The sequence below is a fragment of the Poecilia reticulata genome, chromosome 4 (genome assembly GCF_904066995.2).
Source record: "Poecilia reticulata chromosome 4, P_reticulata-male-v2, whole genome shotgun sequence".
In the NCBI taxonomy this organism is placed as follows: Eukaryota; Metazoa; Chordata; class Actinopteri; order Cyprinodontiformes; family Poeciliidae; genus Poecilia; species Poecilia reticulata.
In genome coordinates, this window is record NC_088833.1 from 32,955,605 (window position 1) to 32,982,171 (window position 26,567).

Sequence of the window (26,567 nt, forward strand, 5' to 3'; positions counted from 1 at the left end):
ATTGAACAAGCTCTTATAACACCGTACAACAACTTAGCAACAACCCATTTTAACCAAGAATCTAATATTTAAAAGGATCATTAGGCCTGTTACAATAGCAAATTCTGCTGGACGATAAATTGTTCCAGAAGTTATTACAATAAACAATAATATTGTTTTGAGACCATTTTTAAGTAATTTAATGGTAACGCAAGAACACATTCTCAAAGATCAGTAAACTTTAACTTGTAATGAACATTTAAAACTGGAACTGGAAACCATTTTAAATATCCAAAATAAATAAATAAAACAATAAATAAGATTAATTTTGAAGTGTTTGTAAACACTTCCAAAAAAGGGCTAGTTGGAACCAAAATAATAACTGAAGACTTTTATCATATCCAGTTTTGGTAGAAAGAGAGAAAAAAAGAGATAAATGATAAATCAGGCCAATGGAAATTACTGAGTTTGTTTTAATTCATCATGCGATTAATTGATTTATTGATTATTGTGATAACACTATATCATTGTCATCATGTGGGAACAATGTGTTGTGTGTTTCCCCAATAGGTATAAAGTTGCTGTTTCTGCTGGTGACAGAGCTGGAGGGCTGTGTTGATCTGTTACTGTAGCTGTTAAACAGACCATAGCAAAGGTAAAGGTAATTTTATTTATATAGCACATTTTCAGCAACAAGGCAATACAAAGTGCTTTACATGAATTAGAAGGAAATACAAACAAAATGACAAACCAAAGGAAAGAGCAAAAGAAGAAAAATAATCTAATAATGTTGATTCAAAGTAAATAAACTAGATACTCCTATTGAGGGTTGCTAGATAAGTATAAGTAAGTATCCTCTGGTCTAATTCATTTTCTGGTTTATAAGAATAGGAGTCTAAAAAGTAGTTGCTAAGGTTGTTTTGTTTTTCTGGATTCCAAGTTTTAATCCCTGTTCTGGGTTGTTAGGTAAGTATAAGTAAGTAATCTCTGGACTTTCTAAGTATGTTCTAAATTGGCAAAAGTAATGAGTACTCTGCAGTTTCTAAGTGTAACAAGTTTAGAAAATGTGCCTTTATTTTTTATTTTTATAATGTTTGAGATTTCACCAAATCCTGATTAACACTGAAGAATCCTATTTTTTTGTTATATTTTAAGAATTGTATTATTTTATTTATTTTGTTAAACACTAGTACCTGTACTGTCACTTTAAGAGAGTGTCTTATGACATCAGTACTGTACTACTCTCAGTTGGCAGAAGAGGCAGGAACATTTCTTTGCTCTTGGTTAAGTTCATGTTTTATTAAATTTATAAAATAATTGAAAGTACATGCAGCTGTGAAATTTTTTGTTTTAATACATACATTTCTTTTGACAAGTTCAGAACATTTTTTGTAAATGCAGATATTGTTATTAGTTAGTCACAGGGTTTCTCCATGTGCTTATCTGCTAGGGGAATTCCGACTCCTGTGCATGGAAGAGCTGCATGTTAAAGGGCTTTTTGTATTTCTATTTGTGAAGGTCTCTGCATTAAAGATCAACCAGCAGCTCCAGTGGTCGGACTCCCTTCTTCAACTGAACACAACGCAGAACATATCAAGGTTAACCGACTGTATAAGACTAGGTTATTAGTAAAGAACACTACTAGTATACATTGGTTACATAAGTAATAATAAAAACTAAATGTTCCTGTTCTGGAAGATTTTTTTCTGGATTCTAAGTTTGTTCTAATTCCTTTTCTGGGTTGCAGTAATAGCAAACCCTCCTGGTAGTACCGTTAAGGTGAAGCAGAGCGAACAGTGAGCAGGTGGTACCAGGGCTTTGAGGTGACAGTCGCGGTACCGTTTCTCTATATCAGGATATCTGATTCTGACCACAGTGGTGGGACCGACCCAGGCTGCCGGAAGTGAACCGGGCATTTAGTCCAGCACTGGGGCAGCCTGATAAAATTAAAGTAAGAAGTTTTCTCTGCAGCCGAAACATTTCTGTGTTTTCCCGCTACAAGGACAATTACGAAAAATAAATGGAAATGGTTTTTCTAACGTCAACATCAAACCAGTGTACGTTGAAAAAAATATTCTTGTCCATAATCTGATAGAGGGCACAGTCCCCCCCCCCACCCCCTCCCCTCTCCTCCTTATCCAATGTCTTAACAACATGGTGGCACAGGCACTGAGAATCAATTAGACCAAGGGCAGCCAGACTAATTTATTTAGATAAATTGTAATAATTAGCTAACTACTATTGTCAAGGGGCATAAGCAGCCCTCCTGACGCATTGATTAAAAAAAGAACTTGGAAAAAAAAAAGAAACTCAAACAAGAGGACTTGGGGCATCAGAGATAAGAGGCAGGGACTTTCCTCTCTCTGCCACCCCTATGCACGTGCATGTAGTGATTAAGAAGAGGTTTTGTTTAACATTCAAAGATTTATATATATATATATATATATATATATATATATATATATATATATATATATATATATATAAAGAATTATTTCCACTATTTTTGGCTTCAGTCTGCTTCTCTTCTGGCTCACTACTTCTCCAGCTTTAGAGAAGACCCACTTGCTGGCATATGCAATCCTTTATCTTCTACCACTTTAAATGGCTCAGCATCCAGAACCACTATGTTCTACTAGTACCTCATCCAATGCTAACCTTAAAGATATACCTAAAAAAAAATCCAAACTCCTTATTTATGTCTTGATTTGTATGTGTATTTACATGATTATACTTTAAAACCATTGGATTTACTTTGCCGGGATCAATCAGCTTCAATCCGACTTAATATCCTTACCAACATGCTCTATTTAGCATGGTTTAATAAAAGAAATGGGTCATTAAACTAAAATATTTTAAAGTGTAGGGACAAAATAACCCACAAAAACAATCTATTTTGTCCTGATTCACATGGTTGAAGCAAAACAATGACTTCCTTGTTTACAGTATACAGTATAGTAACAACATTAAAGACGGCAAACTAAAGCCATTTAAAAGTATGGCTACAAGCTGCCTGTCATATAAACTTAAACCATGAAGAAATGTAGCAGCTTAATGAAACTAGCTATAAAATAAATTGAATAAAGCTTACCATAATCTTTGGCAAAATAAAAAGATGAAACAAAACTTCCACAGGTAGGATGTATTGATAAGAAATCTGCTGAGTAAGCAGTATGTGACGTAGCATCGATGTGCGCGTGTTCAGTACCACAAGGCAGGTCGGATTGATGGGAAGCACAGATAGTTAGAACACCGAATCTGTGGAAACCTGATTACTTTGGAGTACAGCGGAGTAATCACTTTGGAAATTAAAGGTGCAATGCTACTTGACACACTAGTGGCTATTGCAATGCAGCCAATCCAGAAGTGACAGTCATTTTTGTTAGCATTGATTGGCTGAAACCCATGAAGAAGTGCCTGAAGCAGTGCAGTTGATGGACAAGGCACTTGAATAGGGGGAAGAGGCACCTTAAGAGAAGATATAACTCCTTTGCTTTGGAGTCATTGATCAAAAGCATTTGCTCAGTTGTGCTATTTGTGGGCAACAGTGATCCTGGTCCCTAACCATTGAAAATACCAGAGATCCCATGTATTTATGCACCAAGAGGAGGAGCCATTAAATAATTAAGACCCTATTCATTTACTTTTCTATAAGTCAGTCAAATAGTGTATCAGTAGAGGCCATTACATCTCATAGGCATGTGGTGTAGATCACTTACATGCAAACATGCATCATTATCTGACTTCCATTTTGGGCCCATGCACTTATCAAACACCTTACCATCCTTACAGCACAATGATATTTTTCATTCTGGTACAAGAACAGTAAAATTTGAATTGGTTGCACTCTATCCACATAAAATCTGTGCTGTAAACTGGTTTAGTTTGTATTTCATAGACATATTGCCATGTATATGTAATCATTGATGACTGTTTCCTGATAACCTGTCCACGACACATGCAGATATCTGAACTCTAAAGAAAAAAACATGCAGTGGGCCAAGAAGACTGACAAGCAAAATGTTAGAATTACTACCAGAACACAAATTCAGGAGTTTGGTTTCTTTTATGACAGTATGTGACAGTATGACAGTAGTACCTGTGTGTGTTTGTTGAAATGCTTGGATGCCCAGTTTTCAATGTCAGTCTCTGAGGAGGGCTTTCTCAAGCTAAATTCTGTGAATATGCCACAGCTTGCACTTGGCATCATATTCCTGGCATTTCGACTGGCTTCAAACTGGGCACAGGCTCCAAGATCCTCCGACTGTTGGGAACAAAAGACAAAGACATAGACCGTTAATACAGAGGTGCTGCAGCAAAATAAGAGATGTGGCAGAAGGCTTGTTTACTAGACAAAGACAACTTTAGTGTAAATACACATATTCTAATGCAAAACAGAAGACAGGAGTCTAATAATGTTCGACAAAAAGTGATAGGAAATTAAAGGAGCAGATACAATAACTACAATATCCCTACAGCACTATAAACAGTAAACAATAAACAATTCTGGGCAGATATGATCACTTTAATCTGGACCACAGAACAGAAACAATGAAAATATTTATTACTTTACCACTTATAATCTTTTAAAAAAGGCCATGTTGGCAGCATTTGTTTCTCTCTGCGGAGGTAAGGAAGCAATGAAATTGGAAGTCAGCTCTTTTTTAATTAAATATTTTCACAAAAGTTAGCTCATATTATCAAAACTCTGTAAAATAGTGTTATTTACTGTGAGACCAATGAGAAATGTTTGATATTATGAATCTTTAACTCCAGGATCCGTCTAAAGAGTCCTAACTCCCTTCCAGGACTGTTTTCTGGGTAGATTTCCACCCACTTCTTCTGATCTGGCCCTGGATTCTGTGACGAAACACAGGGGGGACAGACACTTCCCCAAAATCTATCCCCTTAGTGGAAAGGTTTCTGAAGTGGAAACAGTCAATACCCTCAACCTGAATTCAAAGCAGAAAATAACAGTGAATAAAGAAGAATATGAGATGTGATGAAGGCATCCAGTTTCTGCACCAACTATGAGCATTGGTGGTGAACATTGCTCTCTAAAATTTGAGAAGTGTATAAAACTTATGTCATTAAAAGCAATAACTGATAACTTATCTTGGGTCCTCATCATAAATAAGTATCAAGCCAAAAAGCTTTAACTGAAATGAAATTATTGCTAATTTTTTTTTTATAACTTTCAACCGAGACCAGTTTGTGAAAGAGACCAAAAAGTTTTCTTCTACTAACATGATAACACTGATGGCTTGAAGCTCATGAAGCTCAACATGCTTTCAAAATGGAGAAAAAAACTCTAAAATACTTCCTCTAACCTAATATTAACCTACTTCTTCCTGCTTCAGAGTTGTAGTTGACCAAGAGTCTTTAGGTATAATTAACTACTTGTTTGTTTCCACTGCAAGTCTTTTAAAATCAACAATGTTCCACCAAATAAAAAACACGAAGGTTCATCAGAATGTTATACGTGTCCTACAGTTTTTGAGCTAACGGAAAAAAAAAAAAAAAAAATCAACAGTAGTATTTCTCCATTCTCCTAACAGTGAAAGCAGCTGTACCTGGGAAGGGTGCAGGTATGGTTCAGGGGAAGCCAGGTTGGTCTGGACAGAGAGGCTTTTCTCCAGCAGTGCCTGAGAGAACCCCAAACGGTCAAAGGTACTGCGTTTCCAGTGGTGACCATCGCCCTGGGCTAGTGCCTCATCCTCACTGAACGCCCTTACCACAGGTCCTGGTAGTGGCAGAGGTACTGCTCCATCGCTTTCATATCCGTCTTTGGAGCCACTGCAGTGGGTTACTCCTCCTCCCTGACCAGAGTCCCAACTGCTCCTCTGTCTCATGACCTGCTGGGCTTCCCATGCCAGCCTGGCCTGGGCCAGCATGACCTCTGATCCTGTGCCTGGGAGCTCCTCTTTCCCGCAGCGTCCCAGCTCCTGGGGGAGGGATGGCTTGCGGCTCTTGCGTTTACGATTGCCACTTGGGGAGAAACCACCAGGTCCAGCTGTAGAGGAGGAGGACAGTGAGTGAGTCTGACTAGATGTCCAGGAAATGGAGTCTTCAAAGATAAACCTTTGAGATCCTTCTCCTCCCTCTCCACGATAGTCCAAAAGTTGGCGGGGATCTCTAATCAGAGACTGGCTATGCTGCAGAGTATAGGACCCTCCAAATGATCCACCAAAGCCTCCATTAGTACCATAACGCTGTAGACGGTCAGCAGTCTTGAAGCGTGGACTGGAAGATGACTGTTCCACGTACACCAGCTGCTTGACATATTCCTTTCCTACAGGACTGTACTCCAGGCTCTGAGCTTTTTCTGGACATTTTTGCCTCGTCAGAACCAGTTGACCATAGGACGATTGGCTCTGCTTGGGGGAGTGGTAGAAGGGAGCTGGAGACTTCCGGGATGGTGATTTGTTTGTACCATAACGGGAAGATGAGTCTGAGAGGTTCATGTCAATAGGTGGCTCTTCATAGATGGGTGGTGGCTTAAAATCAGATGGAGGTTCCTCATACAGGGGGGGCTCAAAGGCGTAGCGGGGTGATGGAGGTTGGGACTCAGTGGAGGGGCGGCGGTGGGTTCCACTGCTGCCCAGCTCGGCCCGTTTCAGATATGGAGACTGACGACGGTCAGAGTAGAGAACAGGTGAGCCATTTGGTTCTGAGGGGGGGTTTCCTCCAGATGAATGGCGATTTCGAAAGGTGTTACCTCCTCCAGGGGATGGGGATTCACAGAGTGAGTAGCCATTTCCTTGATGAGTCAAAAAGCTGGGCTCCCTGTCTGTCACCTTGATGAGCATCCGCTCCTTTGTACCAGTATTCCAGCGGAAAGAAGTCCTGAATAGATATGGGAAAAAAGCAGTTATACATTACAATTAAGTTCAAGAAAGTCCTAATGTCAGTATTTATAAAGCCTTTTACAATAATCAGTCTAAGTAAAAGGATGAGTAATATTAACCAGTGTTGTAGTACTCAAAATCGGTCTTGGTCTCGAGACCATTTTTTGATGGTCTCAGTCTCGTCTCGGACTCGGGCACTGAGGACTCGGCATTTTATTTCAAGACCAGTCGAGACCGCAACTGTGAAAATATCCCTAAACGTACAGCATACTGTCCAGTTTATTTGTTAACATCTTTGTTTTCACTGGATGCAAAATGTACCAATTAAAATCCAAGCAATAACGTGTTTCTGTTACTCCACCTCTCCCTCCCCACCTTTCACTCGCACGCGGCGCTCTGAAACATGCGCAGTGGTTTCCTCTCAGCGGCAGAAGGTTCTTCTTCTTCTTCTAGTTGAAATTTAATGGCGGTTGGCAAGAAACTTTAGGTAAGCATTACCGCCACCAACTGGTAAGGAGTGTGGACCACATGACAAAAAAAACAAACAAACAAAAAAAAAAAAAAAACTATATCCTATTAAACAACTTACACTGTTTAAGAAAATAAAATAAGGCCTCATATCCTCTACTTCCTGAATCTTTTTGTAATAAATCAACAATATCAAATTTCATTTTCATACTACTAAGGTTTCTAATTAATTTATTTCTTTGCATCAAATAATTCCTACAGCTCAAAATAGCATGTTCCACTGTCTCATCTTCCCCGCAGTCACATTTCCCTGTCTGATGTTTTCCTATCAGAAATAATGACTTATTTAGTCCAGTATGTCCGATTCTAAACCGTGAAATAATTATCTCTTCTCTCCTTATTATTTCTGTTCTTCTCATTTGACCAATATTCTTTTGAATTTTATATAACCATCTTCCTTTCTTTTCTTCTTCCCATAACTTTTGCCACCTCACTCTTGTTTTTTGTTTAATTATACCCTTTATTTCTGTTATACTAAAACTAACATTAATATCTATCCTCACCCGATTAGTACTCTCTTTGGCCATTCTGTCTGCCATTTCATTCTCCTTAATCCCGTGATGTGCTGGAACCCAAACAAAATTTACTGTTAGCCCCATCATATTGATTCTGTAAAGTGTTTGTTGTATTTCAATTAATATATCTGGTCTACTATCTGATTTATTATTTTGCAAACTGAATAACGAAGAACTAGAATCTGAGCAAATAATTGATTTTAATGGTCTTACCTCTTCCACCCATTGAACTGCTAAAAGCAAAGCAAGCATTTCTCCTGTATACACCGAGACTCCATCACTAATCCTTTTTCCTACTTTAATTTGAAACTGTGGCACAATAAATGCTATCCCTCCCTACCTTATTAACTGTATTTTTTGATGCATCTGTGTAGATTTGTATATAGTTATAATATTCATTTAAGTATTCTTGTATTATATATCTATTCATATTGTTAAATTTATCTTTGTTGTTCTTTTCTAAAAAAGAAAAATCAACCTCAGCATCAGGAAGTATCCAAGGTGGAACTGTAGATAATGGAACTGCCTGACATATATATCTAACTAATTTAAATTAATTTCATTAACTTTAGAGTTTATTATCCATCCAAAGCTCTTTAATTGTTTTTTTTTCCTTTTCCCAGCCATGTTAAAGTACTTCTAATGTTGGATGATCATTTTTTTTGTCCCTGTAGATTTGACCAATAATTTAAGGATAATTGATCCCTTCTAAGTTTAAGAGGCATTTCTCCCATTTCAACCTGTAAAGCTGCTGTTGAAGATGTTTTAAAAGCACCAGTACATAATCTTAAAGCTTGATGTTGAATAATATTCAATTTATGGAGGTTTGAATCTGCTACTGAATTATAAACTATACATCCATAATCCAAGACTGACCTAATTAACCCAGTGTAAATTGATTTTAATGATTTTCTATCAGCTCCCCACTCCGTTCCAACTAAACACCTCATTATATTTAATACTTTCCTACATTTATCAATTATTTTCTTAATATGCACTCCCCATATCATTCTTTCATTAAACCACATTCCAAGAAACTTAAATTGTTTAACTCTTTCTAAATCCTGTCCATATAATTTTAATTTAGTTTTTCCATAAACTCTTTTCCTTGTAAAAACCATTATTTTAGTTTTCTCTACAGAAAGTTTAAAACCCCATTTATACAACCATTTTTCTACAGCTAAAATTGCTCCCTGAAGCTTTTTAACAATAAATTCTAAATTTCTTCCTCTTTTCCATATTGCTCCATCATCAGCAAAAAGTGAAAATCCCATTCCACCTTCTACTTATTTAAACATATCATTAACTACCACTGAAAACAATAACGGACTTACTATACTACCCTGTGGTGTCCCATTTTCTATATTCATACTCTCAGAATAATCCTTCCCTATCCTCACTTGTATTTGTCTTCCTTCTAGGAAATTTTTGATCCATCTAAACATATGACCATTTATACCTATTCTTCTAATTTTAATTAATAACCCTTCCCTCCACATCATATCATATGCTCGCTCAATATCAAAAAATATTGCCACAACACTCTTTGTTCACTTGAGCCTTTCTAATTTCATGCTCTAAACATAAAACTGGATCCATTGTACTTCTCCCTCTCCTGAAACCACTCTGATAAGACTATATAAGTCCCTTCTTTTCTATATAATATATTAATCTTTCATTTATCATTCTCTCCATTATTTTACATAAGTTGGATGTTAACGCTATCGGCCGATAATTGTCTGGTTTGGATTAATCTTTCCCTGGTTTTCGGATTGGAATAATCACTGCTTCCTTCCAACTTTTTGGTAGTTCCCCATCCTCCCATATCCTGTTATACATTTCTAATAAATTACTTTTAGAAGACTTACTTAAATTACTAACCATAACATAACAAATTTGATCTTTTCCTGGAGCTGATAGCTTAAATTTTTTGAGTGCCCTATTTAGTTCATTTATTGTAAAAGACATATTCAATGGATCATTTGTATCTTCCATTTGTTGCAATAAATTCTTGTTCTCCAATATTGTCTTTTGCCTTCCTTCTTTTCCTTCTTCACTAATATTTTCAGAACTATGGATTTTAACAAAAGTATTTACTAACATTTTTGCCTTTTCTCTGTCAGTAACTGCTGTTATGTCTCCATCATTTAGTATTGGATATCCACTCACTCTCTTAATCCCATTCATCCTTTTAATTGTTGCCCAGACCTTAGAAATATCTGTTTCTTTCCCTATTGAATTACAAAAACTCCTCCAATAATCTCTTTTTGCATTTTTAATAACCCTTCTTACATTTGCTTGCAATTTCTTGTATTCATTCAGATTCTGAAAATTATGATTTCTTTTTAATAATTTGAATGCTTTATTTTGTTTCTTTGTAACTTTAGTACATTCTGATGTCCACCAACCTTCTGTCTCTTCCCGCCTTCCTTCCTTATAGCCTGATCAGCTGCTTCAAAGATAGCATTACATATAGAAGAATTTAAATCATCAATACTACTGTTCATGTCTACTTTTAACATTTTTATTTCACTACTTTTTCTAAATTTTCCCCAGCCTGCGGACCTAAAACACCACTTCTTTATCCCTTTTATACTATACCTCTCTATATTTAACTTTACTTCAGTCCTAATAGGATAATGATCACGTCCTATAGTTGTTTTAATTAAAACTTGCCATAAACAAACACCTGCTAAAGAATTTGAAACTAATGTTAAATCAATTGCTGACTCTGTGTTATCTCTAAAATTAATTCTGGTCCCACTTCAATCATTTAAACATACCAAATTTTTAACATCCATTATTTCTTCTATTATATCCCCATTTTGATCATTATGATGACTCCACAAAGAGCTATGCCCATTAAAGTCCCCACACCAAATAACTTTACCCTCTAGAAATACCCCAATTTCCTCCATTAAATCTAATGATAGTCTTTTACATGGATTATAAAAGTTGATTATTTTAAATCGTCCGTTTACTGTCCAAATTTCAATAACAATATATTCTAACTCTCTTCCTTTAGCTAATAATCTAAACTGAATTCCTTGTTTAATAAATGTTATACACCCTCCTCCAGATCCTCCCTCTCTGTCTCTTCTAATGCTTTCATATCCTTTTATAACAAAATCAAGATTTGGCTTAAGCCATGTTTCTTGAATACATATAATATCTAGATCATCTTTCCAATCTCTAATAAATCCTTTAAACTCCTGTCCATTTGCAATAAGGCCCATTGTAAGATGATCAGTTTTTATCTTCCTGACCTCTGACCTTTCCTTCTGCCCCTAACCTCGTATTTATGTGTTCCCAAGATATGTCCTTAATACTAAAAAACCTCTCTGCCCCTTTCACAATTATTTAGATTTTTTTCTGTTTTGTGCTTAACTTGATCTGTACAATTAATTACATATGCAATGAACAACAGAATCTTTTTAACTGTTAACCCAGTTTCAGTTCCACTCTGTCTCTGTTCTGTTGTTGGATTCGGTTGAACTTTCCTTATAACTTCCTTAGGTTTCATTCCTTTAACAGCTTCAGCATAACTTATATTATTAGTAGCTTTTACTTGTTCGATTTCCATTGCTTTCCTTCTGACTTCACATCCTCCATAAGTCACCCTATGTTGCCCTCCACAATTACAACACTTATCCTTCCCATTTTTACATTCATCATAATTATGCTCTCCTCCACACTTTGGACATCTTTGTTTTCCCCTACATGCCGCTGCAATGTGTCCATATCTCTGACATTTATAACACCTGAGAGGAGGAGGGATATATGGCCTTACGGGAAAGCACATACAGCCTACTCTTACCCTGTCAGGAAGAACTTGTGTTTGAAACTCCAACATTACTGAGAGACTTCCCACTCTTTCACCTTCAACTGTTCTCATCAATCTTTTGATTTTACTAACTTCACCTCCATTAATACTGTGTCTGAGTTTTTCTAGATCTTTCCCACTGGGATACCTGTGATCACCCCTCTTACTACTTTATCCTCTCCCAAAATCTTTACCTCAGTAATCAGTTTTTTACAAATACTGTGGGCGCTCATCACCTTGTTTTTCTGTTCTTCGTTCCTCACTGTGATCAACAGATTCCCATCTCTCAGAGTCTTAGCAAGTGTCAGTTCTCCAAACTTCTTTTTTAATTCTCTTGATAGAGCTAGCGGACTAAGATGTATTCCTTCATCCTCTTTCCTAAACTTTATGATCAACTTAGTTTCCTGCCCAACAATCTTGCAAACTGCGTTATTTTCATCTTAACTATTTTCTTCTAGACTCCGTTTGCTACTTTGTGTCTCCAACAACCTTTCTTCTTTTCTACTTCGTTCTCTTCCTGATCCTCTAGTACCACGTACTGGAGTCCAGTCACCAAAATCCATTTCATCATCTCCCTCATCCTCAACTTGAGTCGCCATAGCAGTCCAGTCACAAACCAGTTTATGCCAACCGCCAAGATCAGCTATCTTTGTGTCAATTCTGCTCTGTCAACTCCGCGAGCTTCTGGCGTCCTCGTTTCAGCAGTCTACTCCCTTCTGAGCGGTTTGCTAGTAACCATCGGGAGCGGCAGAAGGTGTCTGTCTAATCGTCAGTAATAGAATAGCACTGCATAAATCATAAGAAATCCGATGGCCACAGTTACCTCAGCAGCACTTCGCTTTCACAGACGGTGGGGACAACGTCTAACTTAGAAAAGAAGCTCAAAGAAGGTAAGCTCCGTTGATATGATGCTAGCAAAGCTAGCTGTACAGAGACACCTAAGCATTGTGATGAAAAAAAAAGTCACTCACTGCCTGAATTATTGTGCGGAGGTGTTGACTGACTTGTCGCATATATGGGACAACACTGTGACCAAAAGTCTGCAATATAGTGACGTGACATTCAGGAACAGTCCGATTTTTCTGAACGGCTCTTTACTTATGAGATAGGACTGGAGTGTCACTGAGAGCCGTTGTTCTATCAGATTACCATACGCTGTCAGAATACCATACATGCACCATGTCTGCATGCGCATTAAGAAGTCCGACAGTCAAAGGAGTTGTCAGTTCACCATACGCAATAAGTTATGACAAAAATAAGTCATTAAATTGTTTTCAATGATAACTATATAGATGTACATGCGATGTCGTGGTTTCAAAGTGTATTTAAAGCAGTGGTTCCCAAACTTTTTCTTCTGGGCCCCCCAGTGGTTTCCAAACTATTTCTATGGCTTACAAATAGCTGTTTGGTTAAACGACATGTGGGGGTGGGGGAGGGGGATTCTTAGAGACTCCCTGTTCTACTCAGCCCCGGCTCCAGACGAACAAGGGGGGGAATCAACTTTTTTGGGGGCAAAATGAATTGTAGCTGAACATAGACAACAACACCAGTAGCCTACAAGCTACTTTTTAAGTTTAAGGTGCTGTATGGATATTAGCTAGTCATCTTTTAGCTAACTTTACCTGCATCCAACAGCTTTACTCATCTCAGAACTGTGAAAAGTTGTTTGCGTTTTGCTGGTTTGCTGCCATGATTCTAACACCTGCGTAGCTCCGCCCAGCAGCAGCAGGTCTCCTTCACTGCCCCACAGGTGTAAACCCAGCGCAAGCGTTGTAGCGCTCATGTTGCGTTTAAATGCGGCTCGGAAAAAAAGGTTACGATATGTTAACAACGGATTAAACAGTTTTAACTGCTGATAAAAGTCACAGAGGACACAGATATGGGAAGTGCAGAAGCCCCTACTGTATCAAATTGACAGAGGAATAACAGAGAGTTGGCCATTCTAAGGTAAAAACCGAGTGCATACAGCGTTCATGTTTGTTTTTTTTTCATCCAGACGGCTTCCCTCGCCCCCCGCTGCAATGGCACGGCACCCCCTCTAGTGGGCGTGCCCCACAGTTTGGGAACCTCTGATTTAAAGCATGGTCTGGCTGCAGCTGCAGTCAACTACAACACACACCGTGTAAAACTCATAACCTACTTAACCGCTAAGTCAGGATGCCATACAACTGTTAATAACAAAGTGTATGATGATCTACATCATGATTCTATTGCTGATTAAATAAAATCCTATGGTAATGACGTGTCTGACAGATATAGCCGTGAGTTTGTGCTAAGCGTATGACGATCTGACAGGGTATGCTGACCTGACAGAATACCGTTCTTTGTTCTTGTAATGCTCTGCGTACACAAGAACGAAAGAGCATGCAGATTGCTCTTTGATTGTTTTCGTTCAAAGTGGCAGCTGTAATGTCTGCCATAGTGTCAGACTACCCTCATGGCATTGCCTCAACTGCTATATTTAATGGTGCAGACAGTGGTGGTTTCTGACATGAGCAATTAGGGCGCCCAGGGCGTTATATTTTTAGGGATGGCACGAGACTGCCACGGATTGTAGCACAGAGATAGAAGCAAAGCAGAACAAAGTTTGTTCTGTTTTTAATATTGGTTAGATTTATTAAGTATTTAATATCTAGGTGTTTTATGGGAATATGGATCTTTCAGATCAATTTGAGAAGCAATTTTGATCATATTTCTCATTTTGTCGAGTCAGTTAGTGCGGGCCGCTGGTCTTGGTCTTGACTTGGTCTCGGACCCTAAAAGTCTTGGTCTTGTCTCGGTCTCGGGTTAGGTGGTCTTGAACACAACACGGATATTAACCCTTGTGTGTGCGAGAACTGAGGCAAATGATACAAGTAATACGGGTGTGGGGTCAGTTGGACCCCATTTGCAAATACAAGGGTTAAGCAAACCAAGGGCAAAAACATATTCTGTAAAACTGCAAGAACACAGAAGTTAGAATCAAAATTTTAACCACTGCATAAATTTATAGCAGCAGATAATGTGACCATGTGTTTCCAGTGTGATTTACCAAGATCCTTTTCAAAAAATGTCCTCCCCTCTTAAAAGGAAAGGAGTTCTAATGTGTTCTCAATTTCTACAGTGTAGACCTTCAATGGAGCTTCTAAGTAGACTTGCTAACAATTCTGCCTCTACTAAATCCTTGAGGAAAACTGGTTAAAAAGTTAAGTCCAAGTTAAGTCCATTCTCTATCAGCCCATTTGCACTGCAAGGCCGGGGCAGGATTTTCTGCATTAGCGCTTTAAACCTGGTCCCACCCTTTCCTCTGGAGTCCCAAGGACTGTGCTTTATACTCTGGATACAAAAGTGTGGATGAATGTGACACCTGAAAACAGGCATGTGGAAACTGGGCCAAAATTAACCAGAGTGGTGGGGACCCAAGATCCTCTTGCTATTTTCGTAAGGCTGCAAAATACTGTCTATATTCATATTGCTAAGGAATGTTTGGAGTCTATTCACTGCTTCAGGAATTGGATGACTTGATAGAATTATGAATTATGGTCTGGGACATTACTTTCTGACCTTAAGGTTAAGTTAATTTGGGTTACACAACAGAACAATGATACAAAGCACACCAGGGAGTTGTCTTGCTGGTTGCAATAGGATGGAAGCTGGCTGTGCCAGTGCTTCAACTGACACTGTGACATTAAAAAGTCAGTAAAGCCCCCTTTTCTGCAGCAGTGACACAACAAACCTGTAACTTGTTAAATACTTAGGGATGTGCTAAAGCTTCTATGAAATGCTATCTTGCCCACTGTAGAGATTTTAAGGTCCAGCCATGAGAAGAACAAAGTGTGCTGACCTACAAACAGAGAATCCCCACCATATTGGTAGTCATCACTCCAAACATTGTAATGTCACTGTAATGGCTGGTTGACAAGATGCCTCAGCACTGAGGGATATTGTTGTTCTGATCGATGGACTATTGATGTGAAGCTCCACAGACAACATTTCACAAGTAAGATGGACATATTATTGTTCATATATTGTGATTAGAATATTACTTTAATGTATTTATGTCCACCGGCGAGATACCAGCTAATATTAGCTACAGTGCTTGGTGTAATACAGGGTTCAGCCGCTATGAAGGATAACTGAGATTCTGTAAATCTAAAAAAATAATTATTCTCTAACATTGACTTAGATTATCTGACAGAAGAGCCTATATTAGAAATGAAACAATATAACACATATTATAAAACTTATATTATGTGTTATAACATTCACCGGTAAAGTTTACACAGGTGGTAAAGACTATTATTTATATGTAATTCTTTCATTAGTAAGATACATCCCAAATCTTCCGTTTTTGTTTTGAAAGTTTCCTAAAGACACAATATGAGGAAGAAGAGGGAGAATCTATAAAGAGAGACGATTCACTGCAGCATGGATGAATCTCACATCGGATTTTGGACTCGATCTCAGCTGCTGAATCTCTGAAGATAGAACTCGTCGGCTGAAAAAAAAAAAAAATATATATATATATATATATATATATACAACCATCCATTCATCCATTTTCAGGTCGCGGGGGCAGCAGCTTCAGAAGGGAGGCCCAGACTTCCCTCTCCCCAGCCACTTCTTCCAGCTCCTCCGGGGGAATCCCAAGGCGTTCCCAGGCCAGCCGAGAGACGTAATCCCTCCAGCGTGTCCTGGGTCTTCCCCGAGGCCTCCTCCCAGTGGGACGTGCCCGGAACACCTCACCAGGAAGGCGTCCAGGAGGCATCCTGACCAGATGCCCGAGCCACCTCAACTGGCTCCTCTCGACGTGGAGGAGCAGCGGCTCTACTCTGAGTCCCTCCTGGATGAACGAGCTTCTCACCCTATCTCTAAGGGAGAGCACAGCCACCCTGCGGAGGAAACTCATTTCAGCCGCTTGTATCCGTGATCTCGTTCTTTTGGTCATGACCCAAAGCTCATGACCATAGATGAGGGTGGGAACGTAGATCGACCGGTAAATCGAGAGCTTCGCTTTTTGACTCAGCTCTCTCTATATATATATTATATAGAGGGGCGAAAGTAAGGGGGTACGCAGGGTACCGCGTACCCCTAAAAGATTTAGCGGGGGTACGCAGTACCTGCAAGAGAGGGGAGCGGCTGTCTGCTGTAAAAAAAATCAGTGGTTTCACTGTGCAGCAGTGACTGCGCTCACTAATCAGCCGTGACTGATTCGATTTTCAAGAACAATCTAAAACACGACTTAATGAGTTAATAAATAACTTTTTTCTCCATTTCATATTGTTTTTGAACTGTTCTGAACTTGCTAGCAGGGCTGCAATATGTCGATCGCGGAAGGCATTAGTACAAACTGAACGCCGCCAGGACGCTGAGAGCAGCACGTCCTCCTCTGACTCCTTATCCAAACGTCCATAACTTTATTAAAGAGCAACAAAAAAATAAATAAAGCATGTTCAAATTAATGACCCAACAACAATTATAATCTCAGTGATTATTGTTTCAACAAGGTGTTGCGCAATTCTGTGCGTTTTGGTTCCATTACCAAAATAACAGAGCAAGAGCTTAAAATTAACTCATCAACCACCACTGTGTTCAGGGAGCTTATTAATGATCGCAAAATAAATATCAAGCCTGCAAACCTAATATCGTAACGGACTAAATGTTATGTTTTTAACCTAATCTCTGGTCGGCTTGTGGAACGCAGGAGGTTGCCACGGCAACGGGTGTGCTTAATTGACAGAGAGAGACGGAGAGTAAAAATGTGCGAGTGGTTTACAACTGATCGTCTGTTCAGGTTGTTTTACCTTGGTATTGGCGCATCACAGCCGCTGTAGTTTCTGAACATTCAATAAACAACAAAACTTGGACTAATTACCTTTGTGACTAAACGTCAATCACAACAAACATCAAACACGGTAAATATGTTTCATTGAGTATTTAACAAACAATGGCTTCTACCGCGATAATTGTGTGAAATTAAATTAATTGTCTAATATAAAAAAATAGTTTGGTGCTGTCGGGCTCAGAGTCTGAGAGGCTTTTCCTTTATCAAACAATTTTTTTGGCTTCTTATTTAGTGGAAATATTGATGTTGATGAGACTTTCTCCAAAATAATAATCTTTTTCAACCTTTATAGCTCCACTGTTGAAAATAAGGCTCTAAAATTCACAAATGACAGTGAAATAAAATCCAGTTCAACATCTGGTTTGAGGTGATTCCTCTGGAACCTGTTGGAGGAAAAACATCCCAACTTCAGAAGATGAGCTTTAACCTAACAGAGCTCTGTGGTTCTTCCTGTCAGTGTGAGAGTCAGGGTGAGGAGGCGCCATGTTAGGAAGAGAAGCTGCAGGATCTTCAGAACAAACAGGTCATGATGCTGGGCTACTGATTATCCCTCTGTCTGGACACATGATCAATAAAACCAGTTTAAAAGATAAAATGAATGGTTATATGCCAGACATGGAAAACTGAGATGACTCCATGCCATGATGTTCAGGATTTAGGTCTCATGGCATCTCAAGGTGTCGACATTGCAGCCAGTGGATATATATATAGGACAGTGCTAGAATGTGGTGGCGCATGTCACCAAAGTGTTGGATCTGCTCTTTGGGTTGTGGAACTTTGTAAAGTGTGTCCTTTGAAGAACGCCATACTTGGCGTTCGTTACTGTGTGCTGGTGGTACAACGGTCAGTATTTGCTCTGAATTCTAAAGGTAGGCAATACTGACCGCCAGCTCCTCAATGTAGCCAAATGTTACTTTTAATGTTCAAGTAGTTAGTTTTGTATCATTTTGTTTTTTTCTTCTTTTTTTATATATGCTGTATCTGTAAATCAAATATAACTGCGTTAATGAAACATGTTGACAGTATTTGCTCTGAATTCTAAAGGCGAAGCCACTGCTCTGTTGGGTGGTCCGAATAAACGGTCCCAACCACGATTTCAACCGCCGTGTGTGTCAGATTCCTGTCTCGTTTCCTTCCGACAAAAACCTTTAAGAACACACAACGTAGAGTCCAGGGAACAGCGAGGACTCATCTCACACAGACAGGGTTACATATACATATATATATATAAACATGTATCCAATATATATTATTCAGTATTAATCATTATTTACTTGTGTTTGTATAGTTATAAAAATATGTAGGCTATTGATATTACAAAATAATTTAGTAAATAAATTATGAACGGCTGTGTGCTTTTTTAATATGCTCATCATACATCAATATCAGAATATTCCATTCCTATTCTATTGTTATAGCCACTAAGCATATTTAAATATGCTGAACTATGTATTAAAAACATACTTAGATAATACAATTGTTTATAAATGTAGCTTTGATAGATGTTTGAATATGGTTTCCAGAAACAAAAAAGCGTTTTATGATCGATTAAATGCGCTGATACGTCATTGTGCTGCTAAACACATAACGCTGAGTGGAGTGGTGGACCGCTCCAAGATGGCCGCCCTAAATCTCTTCAGCGACAATGGGCGAGAGCGGCCATGAGGCGTCTATCCTTATATTGTCTATGGAAAAAAGGCTCAACTCCGGTGCTCTCCACTGACCCTCCCTTCCTATTTCCTTAGTGTAATGTCCAGCGTACACTACACAAGTTGTCGGTCGATTGTCGGCCCATTTTCAAACCCTGAGAGACACATTAGCCGACAGAAATCCTAGTTATGACGGTTCGATCGGGTTCGATCGTGCCGTGTGGTGTAATTTTAAAATCAGGCATTAATCAATGCTTTACTATAATCTACCTGTGATGCATGTGGCTCAGCGTAAAGTTCTGACTGAATGAAAATCATTGTAACCTATTTATGCCACGTTAACGAAGAACAGCTGAAAAGTTACCAGGTTTATCAACTGAGGTAGCAATTTGGCTCCAACTCCTCCCCTTGTCATTTCTATATTCTTTGCACGAAATGTTGAATAAATATTAATGTTGTTTCCACAAATCATCTCCAATGTCCGCTGGACTTTGTGTTGCGCCATGTCAGCTGTTTGGGATTCCCCTCCGTAATTTCCCCTCAGAAAGCACGGAGGAGAATCCGCGCTTTCTGATTGGCTACCTGTCACATTCAGCTTTAAGCTCCCAGTCGGGGAAAACCCCTGATTTAGATTGGAGCGGCCACGACGATCTAAATCACACTACAGGATGATCGGTTACAAAATCACTAGCGACAATCTTAGATCGGCCAACAATCTAAGATTATCTTAAGGGGAAAATGGGGGCAAAAAATCGTGTAGTATGAAATACTGCATCAGGTAGTCAGATGTGCCCGTTTTCTCTATTTAAATCTAGTGATTACTGAAGGGCAATATAGTATACAGACTTCATAATCTGCACTCTTTTGGTTGAATGCAGTATTTATTTCCACTTTGACTTTATGTTGTTTAGTTTTTATTCAAGTACGATTTTTGTTAATGGAGACTGAGAATCCATTTTATTTTTGGTTGTTTATTTAGTTTATCACTTAGTGCTATGTGTTCTTTTTAAAATAAAGTGTATCTATCTTTGGCAGGAAATTGCATGCATTATTAGTCATTTCCATTAAATCAGTGTCAAAAGGTCTTGAAACAATATTATCGTTTATCACAATAATTTATTAGGCAATTAATCATCCAGCAAAATTTGTTATCGTGACAGGCCTATTCATCAGACCTTCTCTATAAATGGGTCTGTCTGCTCCACTTCTCCAACACCCCTATAGGGTAGGAGGGTCACTCAGGAAGGGGAACAGCGGATGAACAGGGTGAAAAAGAGAAGTGTGAAATTGATTGCTTCTTTATCCATCCTGCAATTCTAAATGCTCTCACAGGCAAATCCTCTTGTCTAGGCCTCAATAGTGGCACTGTGTGAGGGTCTGTGTAGTTGCACATGTTATTATGGCCACATTTAGAGTGAAAGAGAAAAAAACTAGGGCAGGATTAGGTTTCACTGAGCTTTGCTATCAACTTTTGTTTTTTTCTTATTGTTTCTTGTTTTTCTCCTCTAACCATGTCCATTTTATTTCAACATTTTACCACAAAAATAAACTGCAGAAATGAGCCTTTCAGGGTGGCAGCACATTGGAGTAGCTCTGTACTTTCATTGAAAATTTTGGTAACACTTTATTTGAAGGGGTGTGCATAAGACTGACATGACACTGTCATAAACATCACATAACACCTGTCATGAACATAAAGAAGTCTTTATGAATGTTTATGACTGTTGTCATGAAGTGTCATTCAGTAAATGGCACTTTTAATTCAAAGTTGCTCTAAAAGTTGCATTAAAAGTCCATTAAAAGTGCCAACTTTTCATGATTTTGTAAATAATGACAACTTAATGCAAAGTTGGCATTTCTAATGGACTTTCAATACAACTTTTAGAGCAACTTTGCATTAACTTTGCACTGCATGAAGTGTCATTAAGTGTCACTCTATATTCATGACAGGTGTTATGTCATGTTTATGACAGTGTCATGTCAGTCTTATGCACACCCCTTCAAATAAAGTGTTACCAACATTTTTCTTTGTCAAACTTTCATTCTTGCCTTTTTGGAGGAAAATAGCTTATTTGACAACTCCTTGTTTTGAATACTGTGAAGTTAGAATGACTTTTGGCAATATTTTTCATATTTTTGTTATTTTGTTATGAAACGTAATCATAGCAACAGCGTTGTTTGCAACAGGGAGCAGGTCATAAACATTAGAAAAGCTGAAATTATATCACAGCTGAAGCCAGAAATTCCAGAGGAGTTGAAAAGGAGGCATCATGGATGCAGAGCAGGAGCAAAGAGGAGAGAGAGGAGGAAATTCAAACCATCTCTACCATCCATCGTAATGGGCAACGAGAGATTGTTAGCTAACAAGATGGATGAACTTCAAGCCCTGACAAGGACTCAGCAAGAATATAATATGTTTTATTACATGAGACATAGCTTCAATCCTATGAGACATAGGGTAAGTCTTCATGAATATTAATGACTGTTGTCATAAAGCAGAGGTCCCCAAACTTTTCCCTGTGAGGACCACATAACTTTTCCCTTCTCTGGTGGGGTCCGGAGTCAGTTTGTAACAGAAAAAGTGTGACGATTGCAGGACTGCCTAAATGTAAAAATTTATTGTTTTCCAGAAAGCACAATTAAATGACCCTCTCTGGGTTCTTTGCAGAAAAAATCCAGGAAATAACACTATTTATGAAATAAATTCCGTATTTTCCGGACTATAAGCCGCAACCCCATCCATCCATCCATTTTCTTAACACCCTTATCCCTCAGTGGGGTCGGGAGGGTTGCTGGTGCCTATCTCCAGCTAACGTTCCGGGCGAGAGGCGGGTTTCACCCTGGACAGGTCGCCAGTCTGTCGCAGGGCAGCCACAACCCCAAAGTAAAAAAAAAAAAAAACAGTAAACATACACATATAAACTGCAGATATCTCTGCCGCTCCAGGTTTTCCACAATGATGCAACAGCAGCAGAGGGGGGCGGACACCCAATATTTGTCATAACAGGTTAATTGAATATCACATTTATTACGGTGGAAAAAAAAGTTGCCAAGTCTAGATTTAACTGAACTGATTACGGTAGTTTCCGAATGGTAACTGTAACAGTAAAAGTGCTGATCCTGATGTCTGTTACTATCCACCCATCCATCCATCCATTTTCTTGCACCCTTGTCCCTTAGTGGGGTTGGGAGGTTTGCTGGTGCCCATCTCCAGCTAACGTTTCAGGCGAGAGGCGGGGTTCACCCTGTACAGGTCGCCAGTCTGTCGCAGGGCAACACAGAGACAAACAGGACACACAACCATGCACACACACATTCACACCTAGGGGCAATTTGGAGTTGCCAATTAATCTGACAGTCATGTTTTTGGATTGTGGGAGGAAACCGGAGTACCCGGAGAAAACCCACGCATGCACAAGGAGAACATGCAAACTCCATGCAGAAAGACCGGGGCCGGGAATTGAACCCAGAACCTTCTTGCTGCAAGGCAACAGCTCTACCAACTGTGCCACTGTGCAGCCCGTGTCTGCTACTAGCATGTGCTAAATAAAAATGGGCGCTTTCTTTATCTTCTTTAGATTTCAATGGCAGCTTGCATCCATTATTGTTGCACTACTGCCATCTATTGGATCCTAATATCTATACCTCAAATTCTCATAATGATCCCAGTATTATTTAAAACCGAAAAATCTTTTTTCCCCTCAATGCTATTTAACTGATCAACAACACTCTCAAATTTCAATTCCCTATTAAAACATAATTCTGTTTTAATGGGCACTTTCTTCTTTTATTTCCAATTTTGACTTTTAATGATTCACTTCCTGCTAAAGAGCCCCCTGGTGGTTGAAGAAAAATCAACCAGAATAAGAATAAGCCACATGGTTCAAAGCTTAGGAAAAAAAAAAGCGGCTTATAGTCCGGAAAATACGGTATATAAAAAAAAAATCTAAATGCTCTCTGGTATTGTTCAGGGGGCCGGACCAAGTGTGGAGGCGGGCCGGATCTGGCCCGCGGGCCGTAGTTTGGGGACCACTGTCCTACAGTGTCATCCGGTAAATCATGACACTTTTAATACAAAGTTGACATTATTCAAAATGCCTTTGTTATGACAACTTGACATTAATCTAGACAAAAATGTCTTTGTTATGACAACTTGACATCATATGTCATAATAGTAGTCATAATGATTTAATTGTTATTACACTATCAAACGTTTTAACAAAACAGCAATTAATATTCCCACTACCTGAAATAAAGGGAAACAAGTACAACCAACAATAAAGATTTCATTAAACTGTATTACACTGTCAAATGATTTAATAACAGTAACAGTCATTAACAATTTCTTTTACATCAAGTAAAGTGGAACAGGTAGCACCAGTTATGAATATGTCATTAAGTGTTATTACAGTGTCATTAATATTAACTCTTACCTCAAGTAAAGTGAAACTAGTAGCAACAATTATAAAGATGTCATTAAGTGTTATTACAGTGTCAAATGCTATGCTAACAGAGCCACTGATACTTACCTTAAGTGAAGTGAAAAACACTGGACTACTTATAACTACCATCATAGCTGTAGAACAAACCCTTTGTACATTGAAATAAAACAAGATAACTTGTTCTTCAAACAGAGGGTATAACATCTGATCAATATGTTGTTACTCTGAAATACTGATTGAAAAACTAAAACAGAATTACTTATTCTCTAACTTAAGAAAATAGGTTCTTTCAACAGTAAAAGTTTTTGCTTTGATTGTGTCAGCCATCTCCTTCATTATAGCCTTCCTGAAATGCTCTGAAAACAGGAGATCTTCTTCTTGTCTTCATTTCCTGGCAGCAGCTCATTGAAGGTGTCCAGAAATGCTCAGAAATTATAGCTGTTCTTGCAGTAGTTAATCATGTTGAAAGCCTTTTCATGAATTCAAACTTGGTGAATCTCTTCTGGACATTCTCATAGTCAGTGATGACTCAATTCATTGTGGTAACTTAAAAAAAAGACCAAAACCAAAAAACAATGTCATCATAATTCAGCATTTATTTAAATACCATTCCAAATTTGTCCTTTGCTGCACACTGTCAGAATGGTAGACTGCCAGACAAATGTCTAGTTAACATGACTGGTTGTTATAAAGTGCAATACAATTATTTCTTAATACAAGTAGCATAATAATTAGAGCTGAGCAAATTTATTCTGATCAAATATTTGTCTGGCAGAAGTTCAGACAGACTGCCACTGTTGTTATTCAGATTGCACCATTTAATGTATACTTTTAGGCACCAGAGTGTATCTTTTTACTTAATGAACATTCTAAATTATTTCCAACCAGATACTCTGGGTTATTGATGTTTGCAAGAAGTTTATTAAAAAACAAATTGATTTAACACCAGTTTTTAGTTGTCTAAAACGTAACTTATTAACTTAGCTGGTGAATGTTGATTCCTGTTCCCCCTTCCTCACCTTCCTGGCCCATCCCACCCCACTTCACCTGGAGAAAATGGTAACACAAAAATGACTTACCTAATTTTCTTGGGGAATATTTCAGCTGCTTCTTTCTCTTTGGTCAAACAGGGATTTTTCTGGTGGCTGGTCCTCATTATCATCCTCCACACTCGTAGCATGTCTTCATTAACCAACTTTGTCACCATGTGTCCTTAGCCTAACATGAGTCTTCATGTGGCTAAAGTTGCCAAAGCAAAGAACACAAGCACTGTGTCGTCAGCCAAGTTGCTAAATAATGCACATAAAGGATAACTTTGACTAACATATTAGCTTTTAATTTGCTACATTAAAATTGGAGGGAAAAAAACCTATTTGCTTGTCTTTAAAATATGTTTAATATTAAGGACTTAATAACTTTAGCTAACATTAACTTACAGCAAGGTAGGATTGCCTTGAATTGCTCATAGCTAACATTAAAAAGAAAGAACATAGTCAATGTTATTCTCTCAAAGAAAATGTAAAGTTAATAAGACACATACCTTATATGTATTAGGTGACAAACTTTGGCTTCTTTTTAAACAGGAGGTCTGACCATCATAACTTATGTTGGCCCCACCATAGACATAATATAAGAATAGACGCCTCATGGCCGCTCTCGCCTATTGCCGCTGACGAGATTTAGGGCGGCCATCTTGGAGCGGTCCACCACTCTACTCAGCGTTATGTGTTTAGCAGCACAATGACGTATCAGCGCATTTAATCGATCATAAAACGCTTTTTTGTTACTGGAAACCATATTCAAACATCTATCAAAGCTACATTTATAAACAATTGTATTATTTAAGGGGCTGCACAGTGGCACAGTTGGTAGAGCTGTTGCCTTGCAGCAAGAAGGTTCTGGGTTCAATTCCAGGCCTGGGGTCTTTCTGCATGGAGTTTGCATGTTCTCCTTGTGCATGCGTGGGTTTTCTCCGGGTACTCCGGTTTCCTCCCACGGTCCAAAAACATGACTGTCAGGTTAATTGGCTTTTCCAAATTGCCCCTAGGTGTGAGTGTGTGTGTGCATGGTTGTTAGTCCTGTGTGTCCCTGCGATAGACTGGCGACCTGCCCAGGGTGAACCCCACCTCCCACCCGGCACGCCAGCCGGGGATAGGCACCAGCAACCCTCCCGACCCCACTGAGGGACAAGGGTGCAAGAAAATGGATGGATGTATTATTTAAGTATGTTTTTAATACATAGTTCAGCATATTTAAATATGCTTAGTGGCTATAACAATAGAATAGGAATGGAATATTCTGATATTGATGTATGATGAGCATATTAAAAAGCACACAGCCGTTCATAATTTATTTAATAAATTATTTAGTAACATTAATACATATTTATATAACGATACATGCACAATTAAATAATAATTAATAATGGCACAAATAAATAATGATTAATACTGAATAATATATATTGGATACATGTTTATATATATATATATATATATATATATATATATATATATATATATATATATATATATATATATATATATATATATAGTGTGTGTGTGTGCTTTTCAGCCGACGAGTTCTATCAGCTGAGATTGAGTCCAAAATCCGATGTGAGATTCATCCATGCTGCAGTGAATCGTCTCTCTTTATAGATTCTCCCTCTTCTTCCTCATATTGTGTCTTTAGGAAACTTTCAAAACAAAAACGGAAGATTTAGGATGTATCTTACTAATGAAAGAATTACATATAAATAATAGTCTTTACCACCTGTGTAAACTTTACTGGTGAATGTTATAACACATAATATAAGTTTTATAATATGTGTTATATTGTTTCATTTCTAATATAGGCTCTTCTGTCAGATAATCTAAGTCAATGTTAGAGAATAATAATTTTTTTTAGATTCACGGAATCTCAGTTAGCCTTCATAGCGGCTGAACCCGTATTACACCAA

General features: G+C 38.3%; 1 protein-coding gene across 3 annotated transcripts in view; it reads right to left on the reverse strand.

The window, feature by feature from the left end:
* arhgap39 (Rho GTPase activating protein 39) overlaps nt 1–26,567 on the reverse strand; it is a 92,349-nt gene that overhangs the window by 17,431 nt on the left and 48,351 nt on the right. For 2 of the 3 annotated variants that reach the window (XM_081606688.1, XM_081606687.1), the window contains exons 3-4: nt 5,553–6,825; nt 4,079–4,243 (exon numbers count right to left, since the gene is read on the reverse strand). In XM_081606688.1, the coding sequence (XP_081462814.1) occupies nt 4,079–4,243; nt 5,553–6,825 (1,438 nt within the window). Of the gene's footprint in view, nt 1–4,078; nt 4,244–5,552; nt 6,826–24,687; nt 24,877–26,567 lie in introns of those variants that run through there. The other variant, XM_081606689.1, reaches the window with a different exon arrangement.